This window comes from Nansenia antarctica (assembly GCF_963989245.1).
Source record: "Nansenia antarctica genome assembly, chromosome: 20".
NCBI lineage: Eukaryota > Metazoa > Chordata > Actinopteri > Argentiniformes > Microstomatidae > Nansenia > Nansenia antarctica.
In genome coordinates, this window is record NC_137693.1 from 11,469,698 (window position 1) to 11,490,711 (window position 21,014).

The following is a 21,014-nucleotide window of genomic DNA, read 5'->3' on the forward strand; positions in this document are numbered from 1 at the left end:
GCCTTAGACCACTCGGCCATCCTGACAACACTACTGAACGATCGAAACCTGGTGTATTTATAATAATAAAGATATTTCGTTACATTTTTACATGTAGTAGTATTATATATTAACACATAGTCATATTTTATATATCACGCAAATTCGAAATTTCGCTTATTTTTAGTTCTTTTAAAAACATATTTAATAACCAGGGACACTTTATTTTGCATAGGATTCACACGAGGTCTGCGCATGGGCAATAGCACTTTCCGGTGGGTGACGGTCTACGTTCTGCCATTTTGTTCGCTTATTCTTCAAGGGTATCCCGCAAGACAGGCCGACATGTTTCGCTTTGCTAAAGCAGCGCTGAACCTCACCGGTAAGAGAGAATATTATTTTATGAAGAATATTGTTTTTTTTAAGATGCCCAATGCGTGAGACTTGAGAGCCCTGTATTAAGTGACCGCACTCAGGTCACCACTCTGGCTACAGTGAATGTCGCTTATTGCTACTAGACTTGCCTTACACACAGTGGTCACTCAGCCCTGTGTGAAGGTGTCTTGGCTTGCAATGTGTTCATGTGATTCTGTTTCTCTCCTTCTGGTCAGAGTAGTTAAATCCTAATGCTAATGGCACTGATCAAGTCAGGTTTGGTAGAACCACTGACAATGTCAACCTGCTTAGCTGTCCTTACTTACTTCACCCCATCATAGGTCAAGAGCACCTGGTTACAAAGTTTGATTGATTGATTGAAAACTTTATTAGAATGTTTGCAGAAGTAGGTACATGAAAGTACATATTACATACAAGGTCAAACTAATAGGATAAAAACCCAAGAAAGCCACTGGCTTATTTCAATTGGGGTCCTTGATTTTCAATTCATCGTTACATGTAAGACAGACATAAGAAAAGAACTAGTACTATCTACATGATAATACAGACAAATAACTATTACTATCTACAAGATAAACGTACATCCATCATGGGAAGAACAATACAACAAAACATAAGGTATGTACAGCGGGTAGGACAGGTGGGGACATACACCACAGGTGGGGGCGGGGGACAAAACACAAAGTATGTACAGTGGGTAGTTCAGGTCTTTTAATCTGATTTTTGTTTTAGAGGGTCCAGTTACGGATTGCAGCCTCCTGTAAATGTTTTTTGAGAGTGGTTTTGAAGGTGGGCAGTGTTTTGCACTCCTTTAAGATTATAGGAAGGGCGTTCCACATCTTTACTGCATAGTTTGCAAACGAGTTTAATCCCTTGTTTGTGGTGCAACGCGGTTGAACGTGGTTCGTGGAGCTTCCTCTGGTGTTGTAAGTGTGGACGTTGTTCACTTTTTGGAAGTATGTTGACAGGTACTTGGGTGTCTTTGTGGTGTAGCGTATCTTGAAGACTAGGCCCAGTGCAAGCTGCTGCACTCTGTCAACTACTCGTAGCCAATCAAGGCTCAAAAAATGAGCAGCGGTTAGATGTGTCCTAGGGTTGAGGCCTAGCAGAAGCCTAACCAGTTTATTTTGGGCTGTCTGGAGTCTTGTTTTATGGGCCTTTGTGGTTCTATAGTACCATGATGTTACGGCATAGTCGAAGTGACATTGAATGAGAGCTCCTGATAGGGTCCTCAGTGTGTTTTTACTGACAAGTGAGGATATCCTGTACAAGAATCTAGTTTTATGGTTCACTTTTTTGATTACTTTTGCTGCCATTTTATCTCCGGAAAGATTTGCCTCTAAGATGGAGCCCAGGTATGTAATATCCTCTTTTCTTGTGATATTAATGTTACCCACTTTTATTTTAAAATTTTCAGCCTTTCTGAGTTTAGATGGGGATCCGTATAGGATGGTTTCAGTTTTACCTAGGTGTATTGATAGTTTATTGTCAGCTAGCCAGATGCAGATTCTAATCAGTTCAGTGCTTAGCGCTTTTTCCACCTGCAATATGTCCCTGTCAGAGACCAGCAGAGCCGAGTCATCCGCGAACAGGAACAAATTGCAATTACATGCTGTCGACATGTCATTCACATATATTAGGAACAGTAAAGGTCCCAATATGCTTCCTTGTGGAACGCCGCAGGTCACTGGGAGGGGGGGGGACAGTGTTCCGTTCACACTAACCACCTGTTCCCTCCCCTCTAAGTAGGATTGCATCCAGCTCACCGATGTTCTATCGAACCCAATTGCTTTCAGTTTATCTAACAATATGTGGTGATCTACTGTGTCGAAGGCCTTCTGGAGGTCCAGCATGACCATGCCGCAGTACTTGCCCGAGTCCACCTCATGGTTGATGTGGTCGTTCAAATAGAGAAGGCATGTGTCAGTGGAATGGGATGTTCTGAATCCTGAGTCATAAACATAGGCGCATGTAGTCCTATGTTGATATGCTACTACTGTTCAGTGGGGCTCTCAATTATTTAGGATAGTTTTGTGATAAAGGAGCAATGTCAGTGTCACAGTTCCACCAGACCTCACCTCACTGGACAAGAGTAGCAAGAGTCAAGAAGTGCTGCTGTGTTGCCTAATCTAATGCAGAATAAACCACATAAGCTGTTGTCCCTAAAGCACTGTTTGTCATAAAACTGCTCACCAATATAGGTGTTATGAAGGGATGACCATGCTCTAAGGTGCTGCTGCCTGCCTGCCACCCATACTGTGAATGGTCTCCCCTCCCTGGACACTAACATGCATTTTTGTTTTGTTTCAATGCAGGTCAAGGTGTCCGCCAAGTGAGGCATGGGTCACACGCCGCAGAGCAGGACTTCCATCGGAAGTACGGCACAGGGCTGATGGTTGGAGGCTTTGCCTTTTTCGTTGGAGTCTGGTCCTATGTAAGTGTGCAGATCGTGGTGTGTGTGTGTGTGTGTGTGTGTGTGTGTGTGTGTGTGTGTGTGTGTGTGTGTGTGTTTGTGTGTGTGTTTGTGTGACGGTGGGGGAGTGGGAGAAAAAGAACAAACAGCACTTACCCGAAATACTCAATACAGCAGTGGTCAAGATCAGCCTTTCCGTGTTTGCTTTCTTCAACACGCAAGATGGTGTCCGTTCTTGACCTCTGCTGCAAACGCAATAAATAATTGAAAGACATTTGTGTGCAGGTTTGTCCTTCATACACATCTGTAGTATAACACCTGATAATGTTGTACTACTAGAGCAACTTGCCTCCGATAGCTCTAATGCATGTTACTTCCCCTCTCAATAAGCTATGCATAATAACATCATACATTACATCTGTGATTATATGGCATCATACACAATAATACAAATAGAATTATTAAGAAAAATATAATTCTTCCTTCTTCTAGCATTATGACTGTCCCTGGCCCAAGCATAGATTACTTTTTCTCACTATGACTGGTGGATAGATGATTTTCTTAGTCAAATGTATTTGTTGTAGGCCTAAATCGCTTTGGTGTCTGCTAAATGCCAAAAATGTCAATGTAACAAATACACTAGCAACCACTGTGTCTTCAAATATCAACTGTACAGTGATCATGCTCATAATTGTTCTCCATTTCTTCAGGTATTAACACAAACTGGTATTACATGGAATCTGTCACCTATCGGTAAGGTGATGCCCAAAGAGTGGAGACAGGCTGAAGAGGAAGAGTAAAGGACTGAGACTGCTTCTCCTTTTTACCTGGACAACCCAACCATGACCATGATGCCCTCAACACAGATCCCTATAAACATTCTGATTGTACAGACGGATGCACACGTTTTTTGCCGTTGCCGTTAGGCATAACCTATGTGAACAATAAATAAGTTAAAACATAAAACTTGACTAATTTCCTTTTAATTTCCTATGCTTTTGATGTTTGTTTGCTTGCTTACTACTCCTCCTTGCACGATTGTGATGTTGCTTCCATTGACAGTTACTTCCCAAGTGTTGGTAATTCTGGAATCAGGAAAAACATGATGATGAATTGGGAACTGTTTGGACAAGTTGTAGTGGAATAGATGTACCTTGTTTTGGGTCATGCAGGAATCAGGGAAAACAGTTGTTTTTTTTCTCAGTTAAATGCCATATCAAATATGTTTTAGTTAATATTATTTATCATCATCTATAGTGATTATTGTTAAGGTTTTAGAATATCCTTTTTGGAGAATGGACTGACTAGAAACACAATGAGCTATTCTTGGACTGACTTCAACCACAGGAGGGCGCTGTTGCCCTGCTTTTTATTGCATGTGTTTTCTGGCCACCATGGAGTACGTGCTTCTCAGGCCGTGTTCAGTGAACATATGATCCGTAGGTTGCAATTTTCACAAGGCAACTTTCTCCGGCACATGTGATGCTTGATCATTTACTAATTGCAAATGCCCGACCCGCTATTTGAGCCTGGCATGCATAGCGTGTGTGTCGTGAGAAGACCATTGCATTTCAGAGTGTACTTGAGACATGAGTTCATTCATTCATTCATTCATTCATGAGTGAGTGACAGGAGTGACCCCTACTGGTAGATCTACGACACTACTTCCAAACCATGCATGTACAAGACCGAGCAGAAAATAAACTAAACTTGAATATCTAACGGTTGTCCTATTGATATATCTCACAATACACTCATTACATAACATGTTCACAGTGACATATTGCTTGTCTTTGTTTGAGCAAATCGTGAATTCACACGCGTTTACATGCGTCACGTTCTCCGGTTGCGTTACGCGTGTGACAGACACGGACACAGCCCAATGGCAGCACTGATGACTCCGTCTCCGTTCTAGCTTGGTGACCAATCAACTATGGATGAGAGTGTATCGGTCCCGCCCACTCGATGTGCCTGCTCACTGCGCTAAGGTCATTATTACCATTCGGGATCTGCCCATCAGAAGAGTGAGGTGACAGAAGATACAGGTGCAGATATACAAGATCCAAAGATGTCTCTGTCTAATAAACTCACCCTGGACAAGGTGGAGGTGAAGGGGAAGCGTGTCATTATGAGGTGAGCTTTGCATAACGTGGACAGAGGATTATTGCACTCGATACCGTGATTGCAACTGATGTGTTAGTTAGTTAGTTGCGTGGGTTGTGGTATTTGTCACATTGTCACCGTCTTGCCTTATGTAAATGTATGCATGTATGAATGAGTACTCATAATTACGGTTACAATGTGTCTGGGAGGTTAGTTAGTATTTCAGTTGACTGAAGATGCTCTGACGCCACCGCTCGTGACGGAACACAGGAAGTAGACATGCAGACATGCAAAGTCTCACGTTTTCCCCATTCGGACAGTTACGTGCTGGAGGAAGGATGCAGAATGGATTCAAGCATCCTAAAAAAACGAGTGCAATTCAATGAAATAGTTCATATTACATAACTCATCTGTACCTTTCTGATGTCAAACATGATCTTATGAAGATAGCAGGGATTTAATTAGGCAACCATCAACTTTAGAATCGATCTTCATCCACTGCCAGTCATCCAGGCCAGTGGTGGTTTAGCACCAGCAGCAGTAGCTTACTCTGAAAACTGATACCCTTTTTTTTTTTTTTTTACCAAATGTCAGAGGGTAGAGACACTAGAGACAGTACAGAGGGGGCTCAGCAGCACCCAACTGCAATTAGCACTTTTAAGGCTAAAGAAGGTGTGAAACTCACACTCATAAATGGCATATTCGCCCCCCAAAGCGTGCAGACAGTGCATGTAATAAACCAGAGCTATGATACAGTATGCATTGATTCTGGGATAACCATTGTGATGTCAACATTCTGAAATATCCATCACATTCCATCCAGGACTTGCCATAACATGAAGGCTTGTATAGGTATGCCCGTCCTGTGCCCATCCACGCCCATGTTGTTCCTGAGCATAGTGTGCAGAATTTAAAGCTACATTCCGGAATCCGAATGGTGTTCTGTTCTCCCGTACTGCACGAATGCTCTTTTTAAAACAATGGAAAAACTACAACCACAGCGAGGAACACTCTGCATCACAGCCCAGACAGCCACTGCTCCGTATCATTTCTATGAAGCTGGGCTGAGGCAACACAGGAAGGTGTTTCATAAGAGGGTTGAAGGACTGGGAGGTGGAGCAAGGAGGGGGATTCATTTACAGGAAATAAAGCTCTGGAGTTCTTTCTCAGTGGTGTGTTCTAGAACTCTATTGTAATACTAAAAATAAAATTAATTGTAATACTTGAGGAATCTTATCAAACATCTGACATGTAAACATCTAGATCTGAGACATTTAAAAATCTCTGGAAAACTAACCTGATATGAGTTGTTCCCTATAGTCCCTTTACTGTCATTGTGAAAGGGGTTAGTGGTGGCCTAGTGAAGAGTGAGTTGGACTGGTGATCAGAAGGTCATGAGTTGAAGTCTCACCTGGGAACACCGCCACTAGTGTGCCCTTGAGTAAGGCACTTTAGCCCTACGTTACTCCAGGGAGACTCCACCCTGTAATCTCTAATTGTAAGTCGCTTTGGATAAAAGTGTCTACTAACTAAATGGTGTAAATGTAAGCTCTAACTTGTGGAGCATGTAGTACTGGAGAAATTATGATATTCGGAAACAGGCTCTTAGAACCAGGACACATTCTAACTGGCTGCCGGAGGTTACTATGGTGACCTAGCTAGCTGCGAGAGAGAGAGAATAAGGAGAGGTCGGCCTGTGCCGAAAATCGATCAAGCAGCCAATGAGTTGGCTTTATTTCCAGGAAATGTAACAGTCGGTTTAAAACCGCATTGTTTTAAACCGCATTCTCTATCTGGTCAGGGTATTCGCGCTGGTCCGGTCCGTTGCCCAGTTATGTAACCTCCACTGCCCATTACTGACATTCCCCCGGGTCCCAGACGCTGACTGTGCTGTATAGGGCTTTGATAGGACAGTATAGGGCTTTGATAGGACAGTATGGTGACAATGGTCTGGTGGGGCGTTGACCGTATGAGCAGCTGCTGCTGCTGCAGTTGTGGCTCCCATGCTGTTCGCGGGCTAATCCTCCTTCGCCCAGTTTTCAGTTTTGGCTCACATACATACGCTGTCAGAGCATCAAGTAGGCCTGAGGAGAGGGGTTGGGGGGGGGGGGGGGAGAGGAGTTATGTAATGTAATGTAAGGAGAACAAGGATTGTGTGAGTGTGAGTGTGTGTGTGTGTGTGTGTAGGGCTCCCTTTATGTTGAAAAGATTTGATCACTAGTCCTCACGAGAGGGAAGGTTGTGTGTCGCTAACAATAAGTTATTAATAATTAATAATGATGCGTCACTAACCCCCCCCCCCCCCCACACACACACACACACACACACACATCTCACACCCTGTCAATCAGTAACACCTCTCTGGTTCAGGGAGGGCAGGCAGGGCTGGCAGACAGACAGAGTGTCATTGGTCTGCGTCCCGGGGGGGAGAGATAGAACAGCCATGATAACCTTTATCAGCGGTTTCTCAAAGTCATTGTGGTGTCTGGAGCTGTTCCCTGTTCTGTTAACCTTAATCACCCCCAAACCTTCCTTTGAATTGATCGCGGGGCGCCCCCCCCCCTCTGTTTGAGATGCTGTGATTTCTGAAGGCCAGGGTGTACGACTACTACTAGGCCTAGAGGCAGAAAACAACGGGTCTGTCATGTCTTACGTTGTGTTTGTTTGTGTTTTCACAGGGTCGACTTCAATGTGCCCATGAAGGACCAGACCATCACCAACAACCAGAGGTAAAATGATGAGCTCCCCTTGATTTCCTCTCTCACAATGATCATAATCCCAATGCATCACAGTCCCCTGAGGGTGTGGCAGACTGTGTGGCAGGCAGACACACACCAGGAGAGTGGACTGGCGGAGGCAGACATCGAAGGACGGGCTCATTGTAAATCGATGTGGTACCAGTCGTTGTTCTGTTCCATGCATTACAATCAGCCCATCCTCCGATTTCTGCCTCCACCAACCTCCACTGGCATGTGTGTGTCTTTACACTCACTGAACACTTTATTAGGAATAGTATACTACTATACATGGGGCATCATCATGCTGGAAGTAGCCATTAGAAGATGGGTACATTGTGGCAAATAGGCTGTGTCATTCAAGTGATGGTTGATGGATATTAACGGGACCAAAGTGTGCCAAGAAAGCATTCCCCACACCATTACACCACCTGAATGAATGAGAAGGTGTACAAGTGTTCCTAATGAAGTGTTAGGAGTGCATATACATATATATATGTTACGGTACATGTGGGAAAACTAGGGTTAGGGTTAGACATGCCAGCATGTACCAAGTCAACGTTTTATGCTGCCATGTCCCCGGGAAATGCCAACATAAACCGTTTTCCCACATGTACCGTAACATATATATCCCCTTCCGTGTTTCAGGATCAAGGCTGCCGTCCCCACCATCAAGCACTGTCTGGACCACGGGGCCAAGGCCGTGGTTCTGATGAGCCACCTGGGTCGTCCTGATGGGAATCCCATGCCCGACAAATACTCCCTGGCACCAGTGGCCGTCGAGCTCAAGACCCTGCTGGGCACGTGAGTGACAGACAGACAGACAGACCACCCCCCTCCCCTCCCACCTCCCCTCGCCTCTCCTCCCCTCCCACCTCGCCTCTCCTCCCCTCCTACCTCCCCTCCCCTATCCTCTCCTCCCCTCCCACCTCCCCTGTCCTCTCCTCCCCTCCCACCTCCCCTCTCCTCTCCTCCCCTCCCACCTCCCCTCCCACCTCCTCCCCTCCCACCATGGCCTTCTGGGCCTGGCTACTATTACCGTACTACAAGAAAAAATGATAAGCTAATCGTGTTGTGTGTGTATGTGTGTGTGTGTGTGTGTGTGTGTGTGTGTGTTTGTGTTCCCAGGGAGGTGACCTTCCTGAAGGACTGCGTCGGTCCCGACGTAGAGAAGGCGTGCGCCAACCCGGCCGTGGGGTCCGTGATCCTGCTGGAGAACCTGCGGTTCCACGTGGCCGAGGAGGGCAAGGGCAAGGACGCCTCCGGGAACAAGGTGAGTTCCCATGGCAACGACTGCGGCCGCAGTGGCCCCTGGAGAGAGAGAGAGACAGAGAACGAGGCCGGAGAGGAGGAGGAGGAGCAGCAGCTGAGTCACTCATCAGCTTCTGTTTAGAAGGGTCACAGATACAAGCCAGATAGAATTTAGCTTCATTGTCGTGGTTTTGAAAGCCAAGCCACAGAGGTCCAAGTGTGTGTGTGTGTGTGTGTGTGTGTGTGTGTGTGTGTGTGTGTGTGTGTGTGTGTGTGCCTGTGTGTGTGTGTGGGTGTGGGTGTGTGTGTGTGTGTGTGTGTGTGGCTGTGTGGCTGTGTGACATGAGATTAGGGTGAGGTGAGGGAAACATCTGAATGTGTCAGAGGAGAAGATCCACGCGACTGCCCTCCTGTTAGCAGCCATTTACATTTTACAAAAGCGTAAGCCTTTATCCAAAGCGACTGACAACAAATACATTTGTCTGATTAAGTGAATCGTCTATCCGTCAGTCATCGCAAGAAAAAATTAGCCTTTGGCAGTCATAATGCTAGAAGAATTAGGATTTTTAAATGATTATTATTTGTATTTTACAGTAGAGAAACTGTACAGGGGGGTAGAGGGGATGAAGAGGTCTTAGGAGGGACAGTTAAGGAAGGGGGAAGGAGGCCCTCCTGACAGGGCAGGGTTCAGTCAGGGCTAGTTGAGAAACACTTGAGTGTGATGTGGTCGTAGCCCTATCTCTGCCAGCCAGGTCTATCTCTGCTAGCCAGGTCTATCTCTGCTAGCCAGGTCTATCTCTGCTAGCCAGGTCTACTGTACTAGGAAAGGTGAAAGGTCAGGGGTCTCCTCCTCCTCCCAGGCGGCAGAGCAGAGCTCCGTGACCTGGTGACATTTGAGAGAAGGCCAGTGGGCAGGCCGAGGCGGAGGCTGTTGCTTTTCTTGTCCTGCAAGCCCTGGCTGGTATGCAGCTCTCTGAGAGGGGGGGGGGGAGGAGGAGGGGGGGACAGATGCCGACTAATGTACATTACAGTACGCTGACCTTTCATAGAACCCCTCGATCATAGAGAGACGCCAGTGGAGGCTGATGGTGTGGGGGGGGGGGGGGGGAATGGTGGCCTAGTGGATAGTGAGTTGGACTGGTGATCAGAAGGTCATGAGTTCAAATCCCACTTGGGGAACACCACCACTAGTGTGTCCTTGAGTAAGGCACACTAGGGCTAAGTTACTCCAGGGAGACTGTCCCTGTAATGTCTAATTGTAAGTCGCTTTGGATAAAAGCGTCGGCTAAATGGTAAATGTAGAAGTCGGAGGAGAGGCTCATTGTAACGCATGGGATCGAAACATATTTTTTGGGGTTTATACCATTCCTTATCCCATTCCCGTTCATTACAACAAGCCTGTCCTCCGATTTCTACCTTCACCAGCCTTCTCAGAAAGGTCAGCATCACTGGGTCTGGGTCAGTTAGGTGTCTCCGTCTGCCCTGGTAGCACAGGTTAGGACAGGGGGGAGGGTAATCTGACCCTAGATCAGGGAGTTAAGGAGTTAACTCGTACCTCTAGCATGGGACATGGGACAACCCCGGCTGACTTGCTCCAGTGCCACTGCTGCTGTCTGGCATTTAGGACGGGACACCTCAGATCAGCCTTGACCTTTCTCTGCCCCCCAGTGAAGGGGTCGTGACCTTTGTCTGCTAAAGTGCAGCAGGAACCTGATCCAAAGCATACGTACATGTGCCCCTATCACCCCCCTGTATCACTACTGTAATATTCACCATAAACTCTCAGATAGTCACTATTTCATTATACTGTAGATCTTTGGTGCAGTAAGTGCAATGGCAGCACAGCCTAGCCACCTACATCCTGTCCTCCCATTCCTAACCTCCCCTTGAAGGATGTTACATTTTAACCATTTTAGCAGCCACCTTTATCCAAAGCGACTTATAATTAGAGATTACAGGGACGAGCCTAACCTAACCCTAACCATGGAGTAATTTAGGGCTAAGTGTCTTACTCAAGGGCACACTAGTGGTGGTGTTTGAACTCATGACCTTCTGATCACCAGTCCAACTTACTATCCACTAGGCCACCACTACCTTTAATGCCTCTAAGCTGTAACGCCTCAGCACTGTTTGAATGAGTAAATGGTCGTCTTCTATTTGGTGTAGAATAGGGTGTGTGTGTGTGTGTGTGTGTGTGTGTGTCAGGTGTGCGTGTGTGTGTCAGGTGTGTGTCAGGTGTGTGACAGGTGTAACATAGCCTGCTGATAGAGGCTGCAGAGGGCTCAGGTTACTAACAATTTCTCTCCTGTTCTCCTCTCCTACTCTCTCCTCCTCTCCTCTCTTCTCCTGTGACAGACCAAAGCCACCCAGGAACAGATCGATTCCTTCAGGGCGTCTCTGTCCAAACTGGGAGACGTGTACGTCAACGACGCCTTCGGCACAGCACACAGAGCCCACAGGTATGGGTATCCCCTTTCTCCTATTACCCCTCTATGACACTAGTAAAATAGGCTTGTGTAGCCTCCATCACTATTGCGTGATTATGTAGAATATTGACCTTGAATATATTATACCTAGAATATTGTCTCACCTCCTCCTCCTCTCTTCCTTTCCATGTACCTCTTTCTCTCATCCTCTACCGGACTCTCCTCCTCCTCCTCCTCTCCTTTCTCTCATCTCTCCTTCTTCCTATCTCTTTCTCTCATCTCCCCCTTCTCCTTCTTCCTGTCTCTTCCTCGCATCTCTCCCTCTCCCTCCTCCTCTCCTTTCTCTCATCTCTCCTTCCTGTCTCTTCCTCTCCTCTCTTCCTCTCCTCCTCTCCCTTTCTCTCCTTTCATCTCTCCCTCTTCCTGTCTCTTCCTCTCCTCTCTTCCTCTCCCTCTCCCTCCTCTCCTTTCTCTCATCTCTCCTTCCTGTCTCTTCCTCTCCCTCCTCTCCTTTCTCTCATCTCTCCTTCCTGTCTCTTCCTCTCCTCTCTTCCTCTCCTCCTCTCCCTTTCTCTCCTTTCATCTCTCCCTCTTCCTGTCTCTTCCTCTCATCTCTCCCTCTCCCTCCTCCCCTCCTTTCTCTCATCTCTCCCTCTTCCTGTCTCTTTCTCTCATCTCCCCCTCTCCTTCTTCCTATCTCCTCCCCTCTCCTCCTCCTCCTCTCCTCCTCTCCCAGCTCCATGGTAGGAGTGAACCTGCCCCAGAAGGCCGCTGGCTTCCTGATGAAGAAGGAGCTGGACTACTTTGCCATGGCTCTGGAGAAACCACAGAGGCCCTTCCTGGCCATCCTCGGAGGGTAAGACCTGTTCCAGGGACAGTTTAACGGCGGTCAGACATGCCTATGGCTGTGACATGAGGCTGGTATCACTGATCTGTGATCAGTTGACTGTATAGGAAAAAGTGGCCCCTCTCCAGTAGCTTTTCTGGTAACAAACTACCCATGGGGGGAGGCTGGCTGGTGGAGGTGGAAATCGGAGGACGGGCTCATTGTGTGGAACAGAATGAGGAATGGTGTTTGTTCTGTGTATTCCAATGAGCCGGTTCTCCAGTTTCTACCTCCATCAGCCTCCACTGGTTATTCCACTACTTGGTACTCTGTCCTCACCTGGTCGACTCCGCTAGAACAGATTGAATTCCTCTGCCATCTAATTTTTTTAAGTATTTGTAAAATATTATTTTATTTATATTTTTGGCATTTAGCAGACACCTTTTATCCAAAGCGACTTACAAATACGTTTGTCTAAGTAGGCGAATCATCTATCCATCATCTATTTTAAAGGAAAAATTTAATTTAAAAATAAAATCTATATTTTTTATTTAATTATTTACAGTAGTTAAACAGGGGGGTAGTGGGGATGAAGAGGTAGGAGGGACAGATGAAGTGTAGCCTGAAGAGATGGGTCTTCAGTCTCAGATCATAATCTAGTCCTTTTAAATACACAGAAGGCAAGCTAAAATTAGAGAACTTAAGCTTGTTATGTCATTCTTGTGACAGGGGTCTTAATGCTACTTATTGCATATAACTAGCCTTCCCTACCGCTGAGCACATCCAGCTCCATGTGAAAGTTAACTGACATGGATACTTTACACAGCTAGCTAGCTACAGTCTAGCCCAGGGTGAAAGGTTACCAACACAGATACTATGAAAGCTGGCCGTTGGCCTCATGTCTAAAATTGGCCCCGAGTCAGAGTCCATTTCAGCTGGGCATTGTGTAACTGTCACACCCACTCAGTGTCTCTGAGCTCAGCCAATCAGCTTCTCTCATTGCCAGTTGTGTATTTTCAAAGATGACCCCCAGGGTTCTGCACACTGCCAGAGACAAAGTACATGGACCAGAGTTTGCTTATGATGATAAGCCCTTCAACAACAGATGAAAGGCAGCAGGAAGTTCTATACTAATATAGCTACATGGCACAATTAAATAGTAGTAGTTAATTATTTATTTGTTTTTCAGTCCTTTCTTGTGTATGAACATATAAAACACACATCAATAAGGCATTACATGAAATGGAAAACAATAACGATGCATAATGAATGCATTATTATGATGATGTGCTAAAATGTTATCTTGTGTAATACAATCTATATGTAAAAGCTGTTAAAAAACGAAACAAATACAATAAGCAAAGTCCTCCGATGAGAGTAGGGTGGTGGCTGGGCTAGTAAACAGAAAAAAAGGCTGCAGGCTAACTGTTGAACTCATTACATAGCAACAAAACAAGGAAAAGCAACACATTTTAACAATAATACAATGAAGTATTTATGCCCCGATCTGTCTCCAGTTTAAAGAGCTTTCCATAAAGACGTTCCTTCCTGTGTCCTCATGCCGTCTCTCCCTGTGTGTTGTGGTGCAGAGCTAAGGTCAAGGACAAGATCCAGCTGATCAACAACATGTTGGACCAGGTCAACGAGATGATCATCGGAGGTGGCATGGCCTTCACCTTCCTGCACATCCTCAAGGGCATGAAGGTGAGGACAGAAAGCAGGAGGGGGGGGGGGGGATGATGAATGGAGATAGGGAGGGAGGGAGGGAGGGAGGGAAAAGACAGGGTTTGAAAAGATAGATAGATAGATAGATAGATAGATGGATAGATAGATAGGTAGGTACTTTATTGATTCAAGGCTTTATTGAAACAAATTAATCTGTTACAGCAGCTCAGACCACAAACAACAACAACAACATAAAGTGACAATTGACTAGTTGACTAAAAGTACTGCTTTCCTTGAACAAATCACTGATCTGACATTACTTTATTGGTGAAAGCAATGCGGTGGAAAACTTGCCCGGACTGATCCAATCATATAAGATCTGCAACCACTTAAATATATTTATTGGGCATTTCTGCTTTATTGGGATAGTAGAGACAGTAGAGATTGACAGGAAGGACGGGTGAGAGAGAGAGAGAGAGGAGGGATGACATGCAGGATATGTCGACGGCCGTGAATCGAACCGTTGACCCTGTGACTACATGGCTGATGCCTTAATGTGCCCCTACAACCACTTAAAGGAGGGAAATATATTTGAAACAGGGTTAGGGAACATATGACAATGACCTTTCAAATAATAATGACAATTAGGGTGGGCTGGTGGAGGCGGAAATGGGAAGACAGGCTCATTGTAATGCTGGTGTGAGTAATGAACACGAGGACTCGTGTTTCCTAACAGTTGAGAGACGGCTATTGTGTGGGACGACGTACGACCGTTCATAGACGATATATAGACAAAGGGAGGTCACGGCCTCTCTATGAATGACTGTTTCTGTCTGTCAAAATTGCGATGAACAATGAACGTTTCACCTCAACTGAACACCACACCTCAACTGAACTCCCTCTTCTCCGCAGATCGGCGGCTCCCTGTATGACGAGGACGGCGCCAAGATCGTCAAGGAGCTGATGGCCAAGGCCGAGAAGAACGGCGTCAAGATCAACCTGCCCGTCGACTTCATCACCGCGGAGAAGTTCGACGAGCACGCCGCCACGGGCACCGCCACGGTGGAGGACGGCATCCCCGACGGCTGGATGGTGAGGACGGGGAACCAGACCCGTTTCGGGGGGGGGGGGGGGGTATGAATAACTGTTGTTTGTTACCGTTTTGGCTTATTTAGGGGGATTTGTCTCCCTAAATGTAAAACAATGGGGAGGGTTTCACAGCCAAGGCATGACACTAGTCCTGGAGTAAATCACACTTTCAATGATAAATCTCCATTGAAGAGGCTTTTGAGTGTGGGATTACTCATAAGCCTTGTCTGTGAAACCGGCCCAATATGTGGTATATCAGCATCACTAATCTGTGTAACAGAGCTAACACAATCTCACACTCTCTCTCTCTCTCTCTCTCTCTCTCTCTCTCTCTCTCTACTCTCAACCTCACTCCCTCCTTCCCTCCCTCTCCCTTTCCCCCTACCTCTCCCTCTCCCTCTCCCCTACCTCTCCTTCCCTCCCTCTCCCTCTCCTTCCCTCCCTCTCCCTCTCCCCCCCCCCCCCCCTCCCTCTACCCAGGGTCTGGACTGTGGACCAGAGAGCTCCAAGGCGTTCAGTGCAGCTGTCGGCAGAGCCAAGCAGATCGTGTGGAACGGACCCGTCGGTGTGTTTGAGTTCGAGAACTTCTCCCACGGAACCAAGAACCTGATGGACAAGGTGGTGGAGGTGACCAAGACCGGCTGCATCACAATCATCGGTAAGCCCCGCCTCCTCCTAGTCTCCACCCCTTCTGAGTCCTTCTGCAGAGACAACAAGACAGGCAGTCACCTCATCATTTTTTTGGTGCTTGTAAATAAGCAAGCGCTTGTATGAATCAGATTCAGGGGCCGGCTGTGGCGCAGGAGGTAGAGCTGCCGTGTAATGATCGCAAGGTTGGCAGATCGGCGGTTCGAGCCCCGGCTGGCCACATGTCGAGGTGTCCTTGGGCAAGACGCTGAACCCCAAATTGCTCCCAGTGAGCGGGGTCGGCCGGCGCCTTGCATGGTAGCTTGCCGCCATTGGTGTGTGAATGCGTGTGTGAATGGGTGAATGAGAGGCCGTTGTAAAGCGCTTTGGATAAAGGTGCTATATAAGTGCAGTCCATTTACCATTTAGAATCACTTTTTTTTTTACTTTTACAAGTACACAAGAGTAAAGTTCTTGGGCATTGGTTCCTCAACATTGACAATGCAGCATTCAGATACAAAAAACACAATAATAATAAGTAACTAAATAAGTAACCCTACATTGATATGATGGTTCAATACCATGATTAAACAATACTATATTGCTTGTAAGTAAATGTGGTGCTGTCTGAGTCCACGCCAAATGTTAATTTACTTAATTCATACAGTTTTAAACTTTAGTCATATCTTTGCACTGCCATTTTGAGGGGAGATTTTGAGGTTCATCCTCCACTCAGTGTCCTAATCACATTCACCAGTAGGTGGCGCCAGTCACCACCGCTCCTCACCTCAGCCAACTCTCCAGTCATGTTCAAAGTGATCTAACTAGCCTACTTCCAAAACCCACTGCTGCTTTAGTATAATATTACAAATGCATCTGTGTCTGCAGTCAGTATAATATAAGGTGCTGAGCTTGAAATGACCAAGGAGAGAGAGAAAATGCAGTGTCGTCAACCCCTGAGTTCAGTCTGTGTGAAGTTGCGATGGCGTTGATGATCGTAACGTGTGTCTGTCTCGCTGGTACTAATGCCCCCCCCACACACCTCTGTCTCTCTGGTACTAATGCCCCCCCCCCACACACACACACACCTCTGTCTTTTGGGTACTAATGCCCCCCCCACACCTCTGTCTTTTGGGTACTAATGCCCCCCCCCTGTCTCTGACTTGCCCCCCCCAGGTGGAGGCGACACAGCCACCTGCTGTGCCAAGTGGAACACAGAGGACAAGGTCAGCCATGTCAGCACAGGGGGCGGAGCCAGTCTGGAGCTGCTGGAGGGTGAGTGACAGCTCACTACTACTGCTGGATGTCAAGCCCCGCCCCCCCAGGAAGTCAGAGATATTCACACATTGAAACCCTGATTCACACTGCAGAGCCAAGCTGAGCCGAGCTGAGCTGGTCTGGCTAGGCGTCCGCCACGCTGCTGAAACAGTGTTCAGGGTTCCCGCGCTGGTCTTAAAAAGCCTTAAAGTCTCAAATCCAGCAATCCAGCGATCTACAAGGCCTAAAAAGAAAGGGCGCACTTTTCAGTTATTAGGTCTAAAAAAATTAGGTGCTAGGTCTTAAAAATGAGATTAGCTTGTCCTGCAAGGAAATCAGTCCGACCACTATTTATGCTGAAATTAATCACGCTGGAACCAATATTTATTTTATATTAATTATCCTTCAGACTTTTTTCTCTGTATGGCAGTGAAATCCCTAATTTCATCACCTTGAGGATGACAAATAGCTGTCACGAATAGGTCTAAATTCTATTCCAAGAGGTCTAAAAAAGGTCTAAAAAGGAGGTATTCAATTTGACTTGTTGAAACTTGTAGGAACCCTGTGAAACAGTGTTGGATAGGACAATGAGGACGAAAGAAAAATAGCCACGCCAGCACAGTATAGCTTGGGTTGGCCCTGTAGTGTGTAAAGCCCCATACTGTATTTCAGGGGAGGCTGGCGGAGGTAGAAATCGGAGGACGGGCTCATCTTAAAGCATGAAATGAAATGAATGGTATAATAAAGTTTTTCCATTCCGCGCATTACAATGAGCCTGTCCTCCGATTTCTACTTCCAACAGCCTCCTTGCTGTAGTTATATCTACCGCTTTGTCAACCCCCAAGTCCCCACACCCTATTCATTTATGAAGATCTGGAGGGATGGGGATGGGGATGGGTATAAGCATGATGGTGAACATTCCACAGAGCCTATCAGAGGGCATGGTGGTGCTGTCACCATATTCCTTATACCTGTCCGATGCTATCAGATCCTCACGTGAAATACTTGGGGCTAGGGGCTGTTTATGGACAGAGTTTGCTATCTCACCATGACTTCATCTTTGATCTACTCTACGCTATACTCTCTTTCACTGCTGTACAAGTGTTTATAGCGTAAGTGGGTATAATGTAGATATCTATTTCTTCCCCTCTGCTTTTATTTTGTTGAAATATTGTATGATATTGTATTTTTGTCTGTCTGGATGTTTATTTGATCTTCTTCCCTGTTGCCGTGTGCCTTGTTCTGACGGGCACTTCTGTAAAAGAGACTCGGGTCTCAGGAAGATCTCTAATAATAATAAACGATAAATAAATGACTACGTACAGGGTTCCTCTGGCAGTGACCTTACACTATGCCCCTTGTTTCTCTATGTCTCTGTCTCTCTCTGTCTCTCTTTCTCTCTCTGTCTCTGTCTCTGTCTCTGTCTCTGTCTCTCTCTCTCTCTCTCTCTCTCTCTCTCTCTCTCTCTCTCTCTCTGCCCACAGGTAAAGTGTTGCCCGGTGTGGAAGCCTTGAGCAACTCCTAAGTCCCTCACCTGGGACAGAGGGGCAGGGGGGGGAGGGGACAAACTCGTCCGCCAGAGACGTGCAGCCCCAGAGAAAAGCCCCTCACGCCTCTCCTCACCCTGCACTAGCATCACCATCACCATCCTCCAGTGACTCACATGTCAAACCGCCTGCTCTTTACTACTGTACACACGGCTCGTAGTCTGCAGTGATCTCTCTCTCTCTCTCTCCCTCTCCTAGTCTCTCTCCTGCACCAGTCTCAGACCCACATCATTGAAGGGGGGTCGGGGGGCATTCCTAACTGCAACCCCCACCTCTATATCAAGCACTTAATTTACTGTTGTGTGTTTCTCAACGAGACAAGGGGCGGCGGCGGGGGGGGGGGGGGGGGGGGGGGGGGTCACCTGTAACTGTCACCTGTAGCTACTGCCGTTCACAACGACAGGGGTAGTTGGCATGTGTGTCACTGGTGTTCGAGCACTTCCGTGTGTGTATGTGCGGCGTCCGTATTGTATAGCCCAGTGTTACATACAGCCCTAATAGTGTAAAACGTGTTGTGTGTTGTAAACTCTAGACTTTTATATTCGTCTGCCTCAACAACACAAGTGTTGGCCCTGTGTCACTGTGCCCCCCCCCTCCCCTCCCCCACCCCCCCCCCTCCCCCCTCCCCTTGTGTCTCTCCACCATCTTCTTCCTGTCATTCATCCTCTGTGGCTTGTCAGATAGTTGCTCCCCAGTCAGGGGATGTCAAAAGTGGAAGTCGAACTGAACTGAGCAGAGCCGAGGCTCGACATGGAATAAAGCTGTTGGTGTAACATACACAACCTGTGGCTTTGTGGTTATTTCTTTTTGTCATTATTATTTTAGCTCTGTCTGTTTTGTTTTCTCACTGTATATACATACACACACACACACACACATTCCTCAAATAATACATTTGTCCATCAACAGTAACATAACAAAATAAACACTTTCAAGCTGGACTTTTTATTTTTCTGCTACTGTTACCGTCATGTATACATATCAGGACATGGTAGAGTCAGACATGAATAGACTAAAAGTGGCTCTTGTTTTTTTTAATTCTCTTTGCTCAGGCATGATATAACACGACAGGTGGTGAAAGCTAATTATTAAAAAGTAAAACAGCATCACACCCATTGCTGAGTCTGATTGAAAGAAAGCCCATGTTATGACACAGACAAGTCAGTAAAGAAAAGGAAAGAAGGAAGGAAACCAGCCCAGGACACAGTGGTCAGTGAGGTAAGGGCCAGCAGGGATGTAATACCCCGGGTGTTGACTTGAAGGCGCTGTCACACTCCACTAAAGCCGCTTATCAAGGCTGCTCTTTATTCGTTCTCCTTCGACTCCTCGTCTACCGTCCGTCACCTGATCTCCCCCAGAAACACAAACTGTTGTGGATTCATGACTGGATCCTGAGAGCACATTGTCAACTTATATTGACCCCCTCATCACAACACACTTTAGGAAACCCAAGACAGAGAGAGAACTGCACCTGGTATGAATTGATGACCGTATCGGACTTTCGTTAAACCGTTGTTAATAATGGTCATTTAGTGTTTTTGTTTAGTCTCCTGTCCTGAACTTGTGTAACGCATGTGTCATTTATCATCATCGCTAAATCAATCAGCTGCCCTAAGCTAAGCGAGCTAACTTTACAAACAGGCCTGTAATTGTTTATGTTCGTGACGTTAGAATTATAAGGTTCTAATCTCAATTTTTGTCAAAATTGAGTTTTTTTTACATAATCTGATCCATTAGGTGTTTATTAATGCCTGTGTGGTGTTATTTTTTTAAATGTTAGTGTAATGTGTTAGTTAGTAATTCAAAAAAATACAAAGGTTCCATCTCACAAAACATAATGGAATGTAAAAACTTTGACGCTCAATATCTCTGAACTGCCCTAAACGGAGATAGAACCTTATCATTCTAAACGGAGATAGAACCTTCTCATTCTAAACGGAGATAGAACCTTCTCATTCTAAACGGAGATAGAACCTTCTCATTCTAAACGGAGATAGAACCTTATCATTCTAAACGGAGATAGAACCTTATCATTCTAAACGGAGATAGAACCTTATCATTCTAAACGGAGATAGAACCTTCTCATTCTAAGCTCACTGTGATGTCATAATACAAACTGAACCTGGTCATTCTAAACTCACTGTGATGTCATAATACAAACTGAACCTTATCGTTCTAAACTCACTGTGATGTCATAATACAAACTGAACCTTATCGTTCTAAGCTCACTGTGATGTCATAATACAAACTGAACCTTATCGTTCTAAGCTCACTGTGATGTCATAATACAAACTGAACCTTATCGTTCTCAGCTCACTGTGATGTCATAATACAAACTGAACCTTATCATTCTAAACTCACTGTGATGTCATAATACAAACTGAACCTTATCATTCTAAGCTCACTGTGATGTCATAATACAAACTGAACCTTATCATTCTAAGCTCACTGTGATGTCATAATACAAACTGAACCTTATCATTCTAAGCTCACTGTGATGTCATAATACAAACTGAACCTTATCGTTCTAAGCTCACTGTGATGTCATAATACAAACTGAACCTTATCATTCTAAGCTCACTGTGATGTCATAATACAAACGGAACCTTATCGTTCTAAACTCACTGTGATGTCATAATACAAACTGAACCTTGCATTCTAAACTCACTGTGATGTCATAATACAAACTGAACCTTATCG

At 45.9% G+C, this 21,014-nt stretch overlaps 3 protein-coding genes across 5 annotated transcripts in view; all 3 read left to right on the forward strand.

Annotated features, from left to right (window-relative positions):
• The first annotated feature begins 264 nt into the window (after positions 1-264).
• On the forward strand, positions 265-4,279 carry cox7b (cytochrome c oxidase subunit 7B). The gene is made up of 3 exons (XM_080550187.1): positions 265-361; positions 2,691-2,809; positions 3,499-4,279. Exons 1-3 carry the CDS (start codon positions 325-327, stop codon positions 3,586-3,588), a joined length of 246 nt encoding a protein of 81 aa, XP_080406313.1. The 5' UTR covers positions 265-324; the 3' UTR covers positions 3,589-4,279.
• A 519-nt stretch (positions 4,280-4,798) lies between these two features.
• On the forward strand, positions 4,799-19,081 carry pgk1 (phosphoglycerate kinase 1). Its single transcript, XM_080549731.1, has 11 exons — positions 4,799-4,921; positions 7,570-7,620; positions 8,275-8,430; positions 8,755-8,899; positions 11,233-11,336; positions 12,040-12,159; positions 13,719-13,833; positions 14,707-14,886; positions 15,364-15,541; positions 16,687-16,785; positions 18,252-19,081. Exons 1-11 carry the CDS (start codon positions 4,857-4,859, stop codon positions 18,290-18,292), a joined length of 1,254 nt encoding a protein of 417 aa, XP_080405857.1. The 5' UTR covers positions 4,799-4,856; the 3' UTR covers positions 18,293-19,081.
• Positions 19,082-19,685: 604 nt separating this feature from the next.
• The window catches only part of LOC308174623 (C-terminal-binding protein 2-like), a 19,012-nt gene continuing 17,683 nt past the window's right edge, over positions 19,686-21,014 (forward strand). For all 3 annotated transcript variants that reach the window (XM_080549724.1, XM_080549726.1, XM_080549725.1), the window contains exon 1: positions 19,686-19,788. The gene's annotated coding sequence lies outside the window, so the exon portion shown is untranslated. The remainder of the gene's footprint in view (positions 19,789-21,014) is intronic.

Bases quoted from the DNA above. Each gene is read 5' to 3' on its own strand.
- pgk1 (XM_080549731.1), top strand. From the start codon at position 4,857: ATGTCTCTGTCTAATAAACTCACCCTGGACAAGGTGGAGGTGAAGGGG. The intron at 14,887-15,363 runs GTGAGGACGGGG...CCCTCTACCCAG, and splicing joins GCATCCCCGACGGCTGGATG to GGTCTGGACTGTGGACCAGA. The intron at 16,786-18,251 runs GTGAGTGACAGC...CTCTGCCCACAG, and splicing joins CAGTCTGGAGCTGCTGGAGG to GTAAAGTGTTGCCCGGTGTG.
- cox7b (XM_080550187.1), top strand. From the start codon at position 325: ATGTTTCGCTTTGCTAAAGCAGCGCTGAACCTCACCG. The intron at 362-2,690 runs GTAAGAGAGAAT...GTTTCAATGCAG, and splicing joins AGCAGCGCTGAACCTCACCG to GTCAAGGTGTCCGCCAAGTG. The intron at 2,810-3,498 runs GTAAGTGTGCAG...CCATTTCTTCAG, and splicing joins TCGTTGGAGTCTGGTCCTAT to GTATTAACACAAACTGGTAT.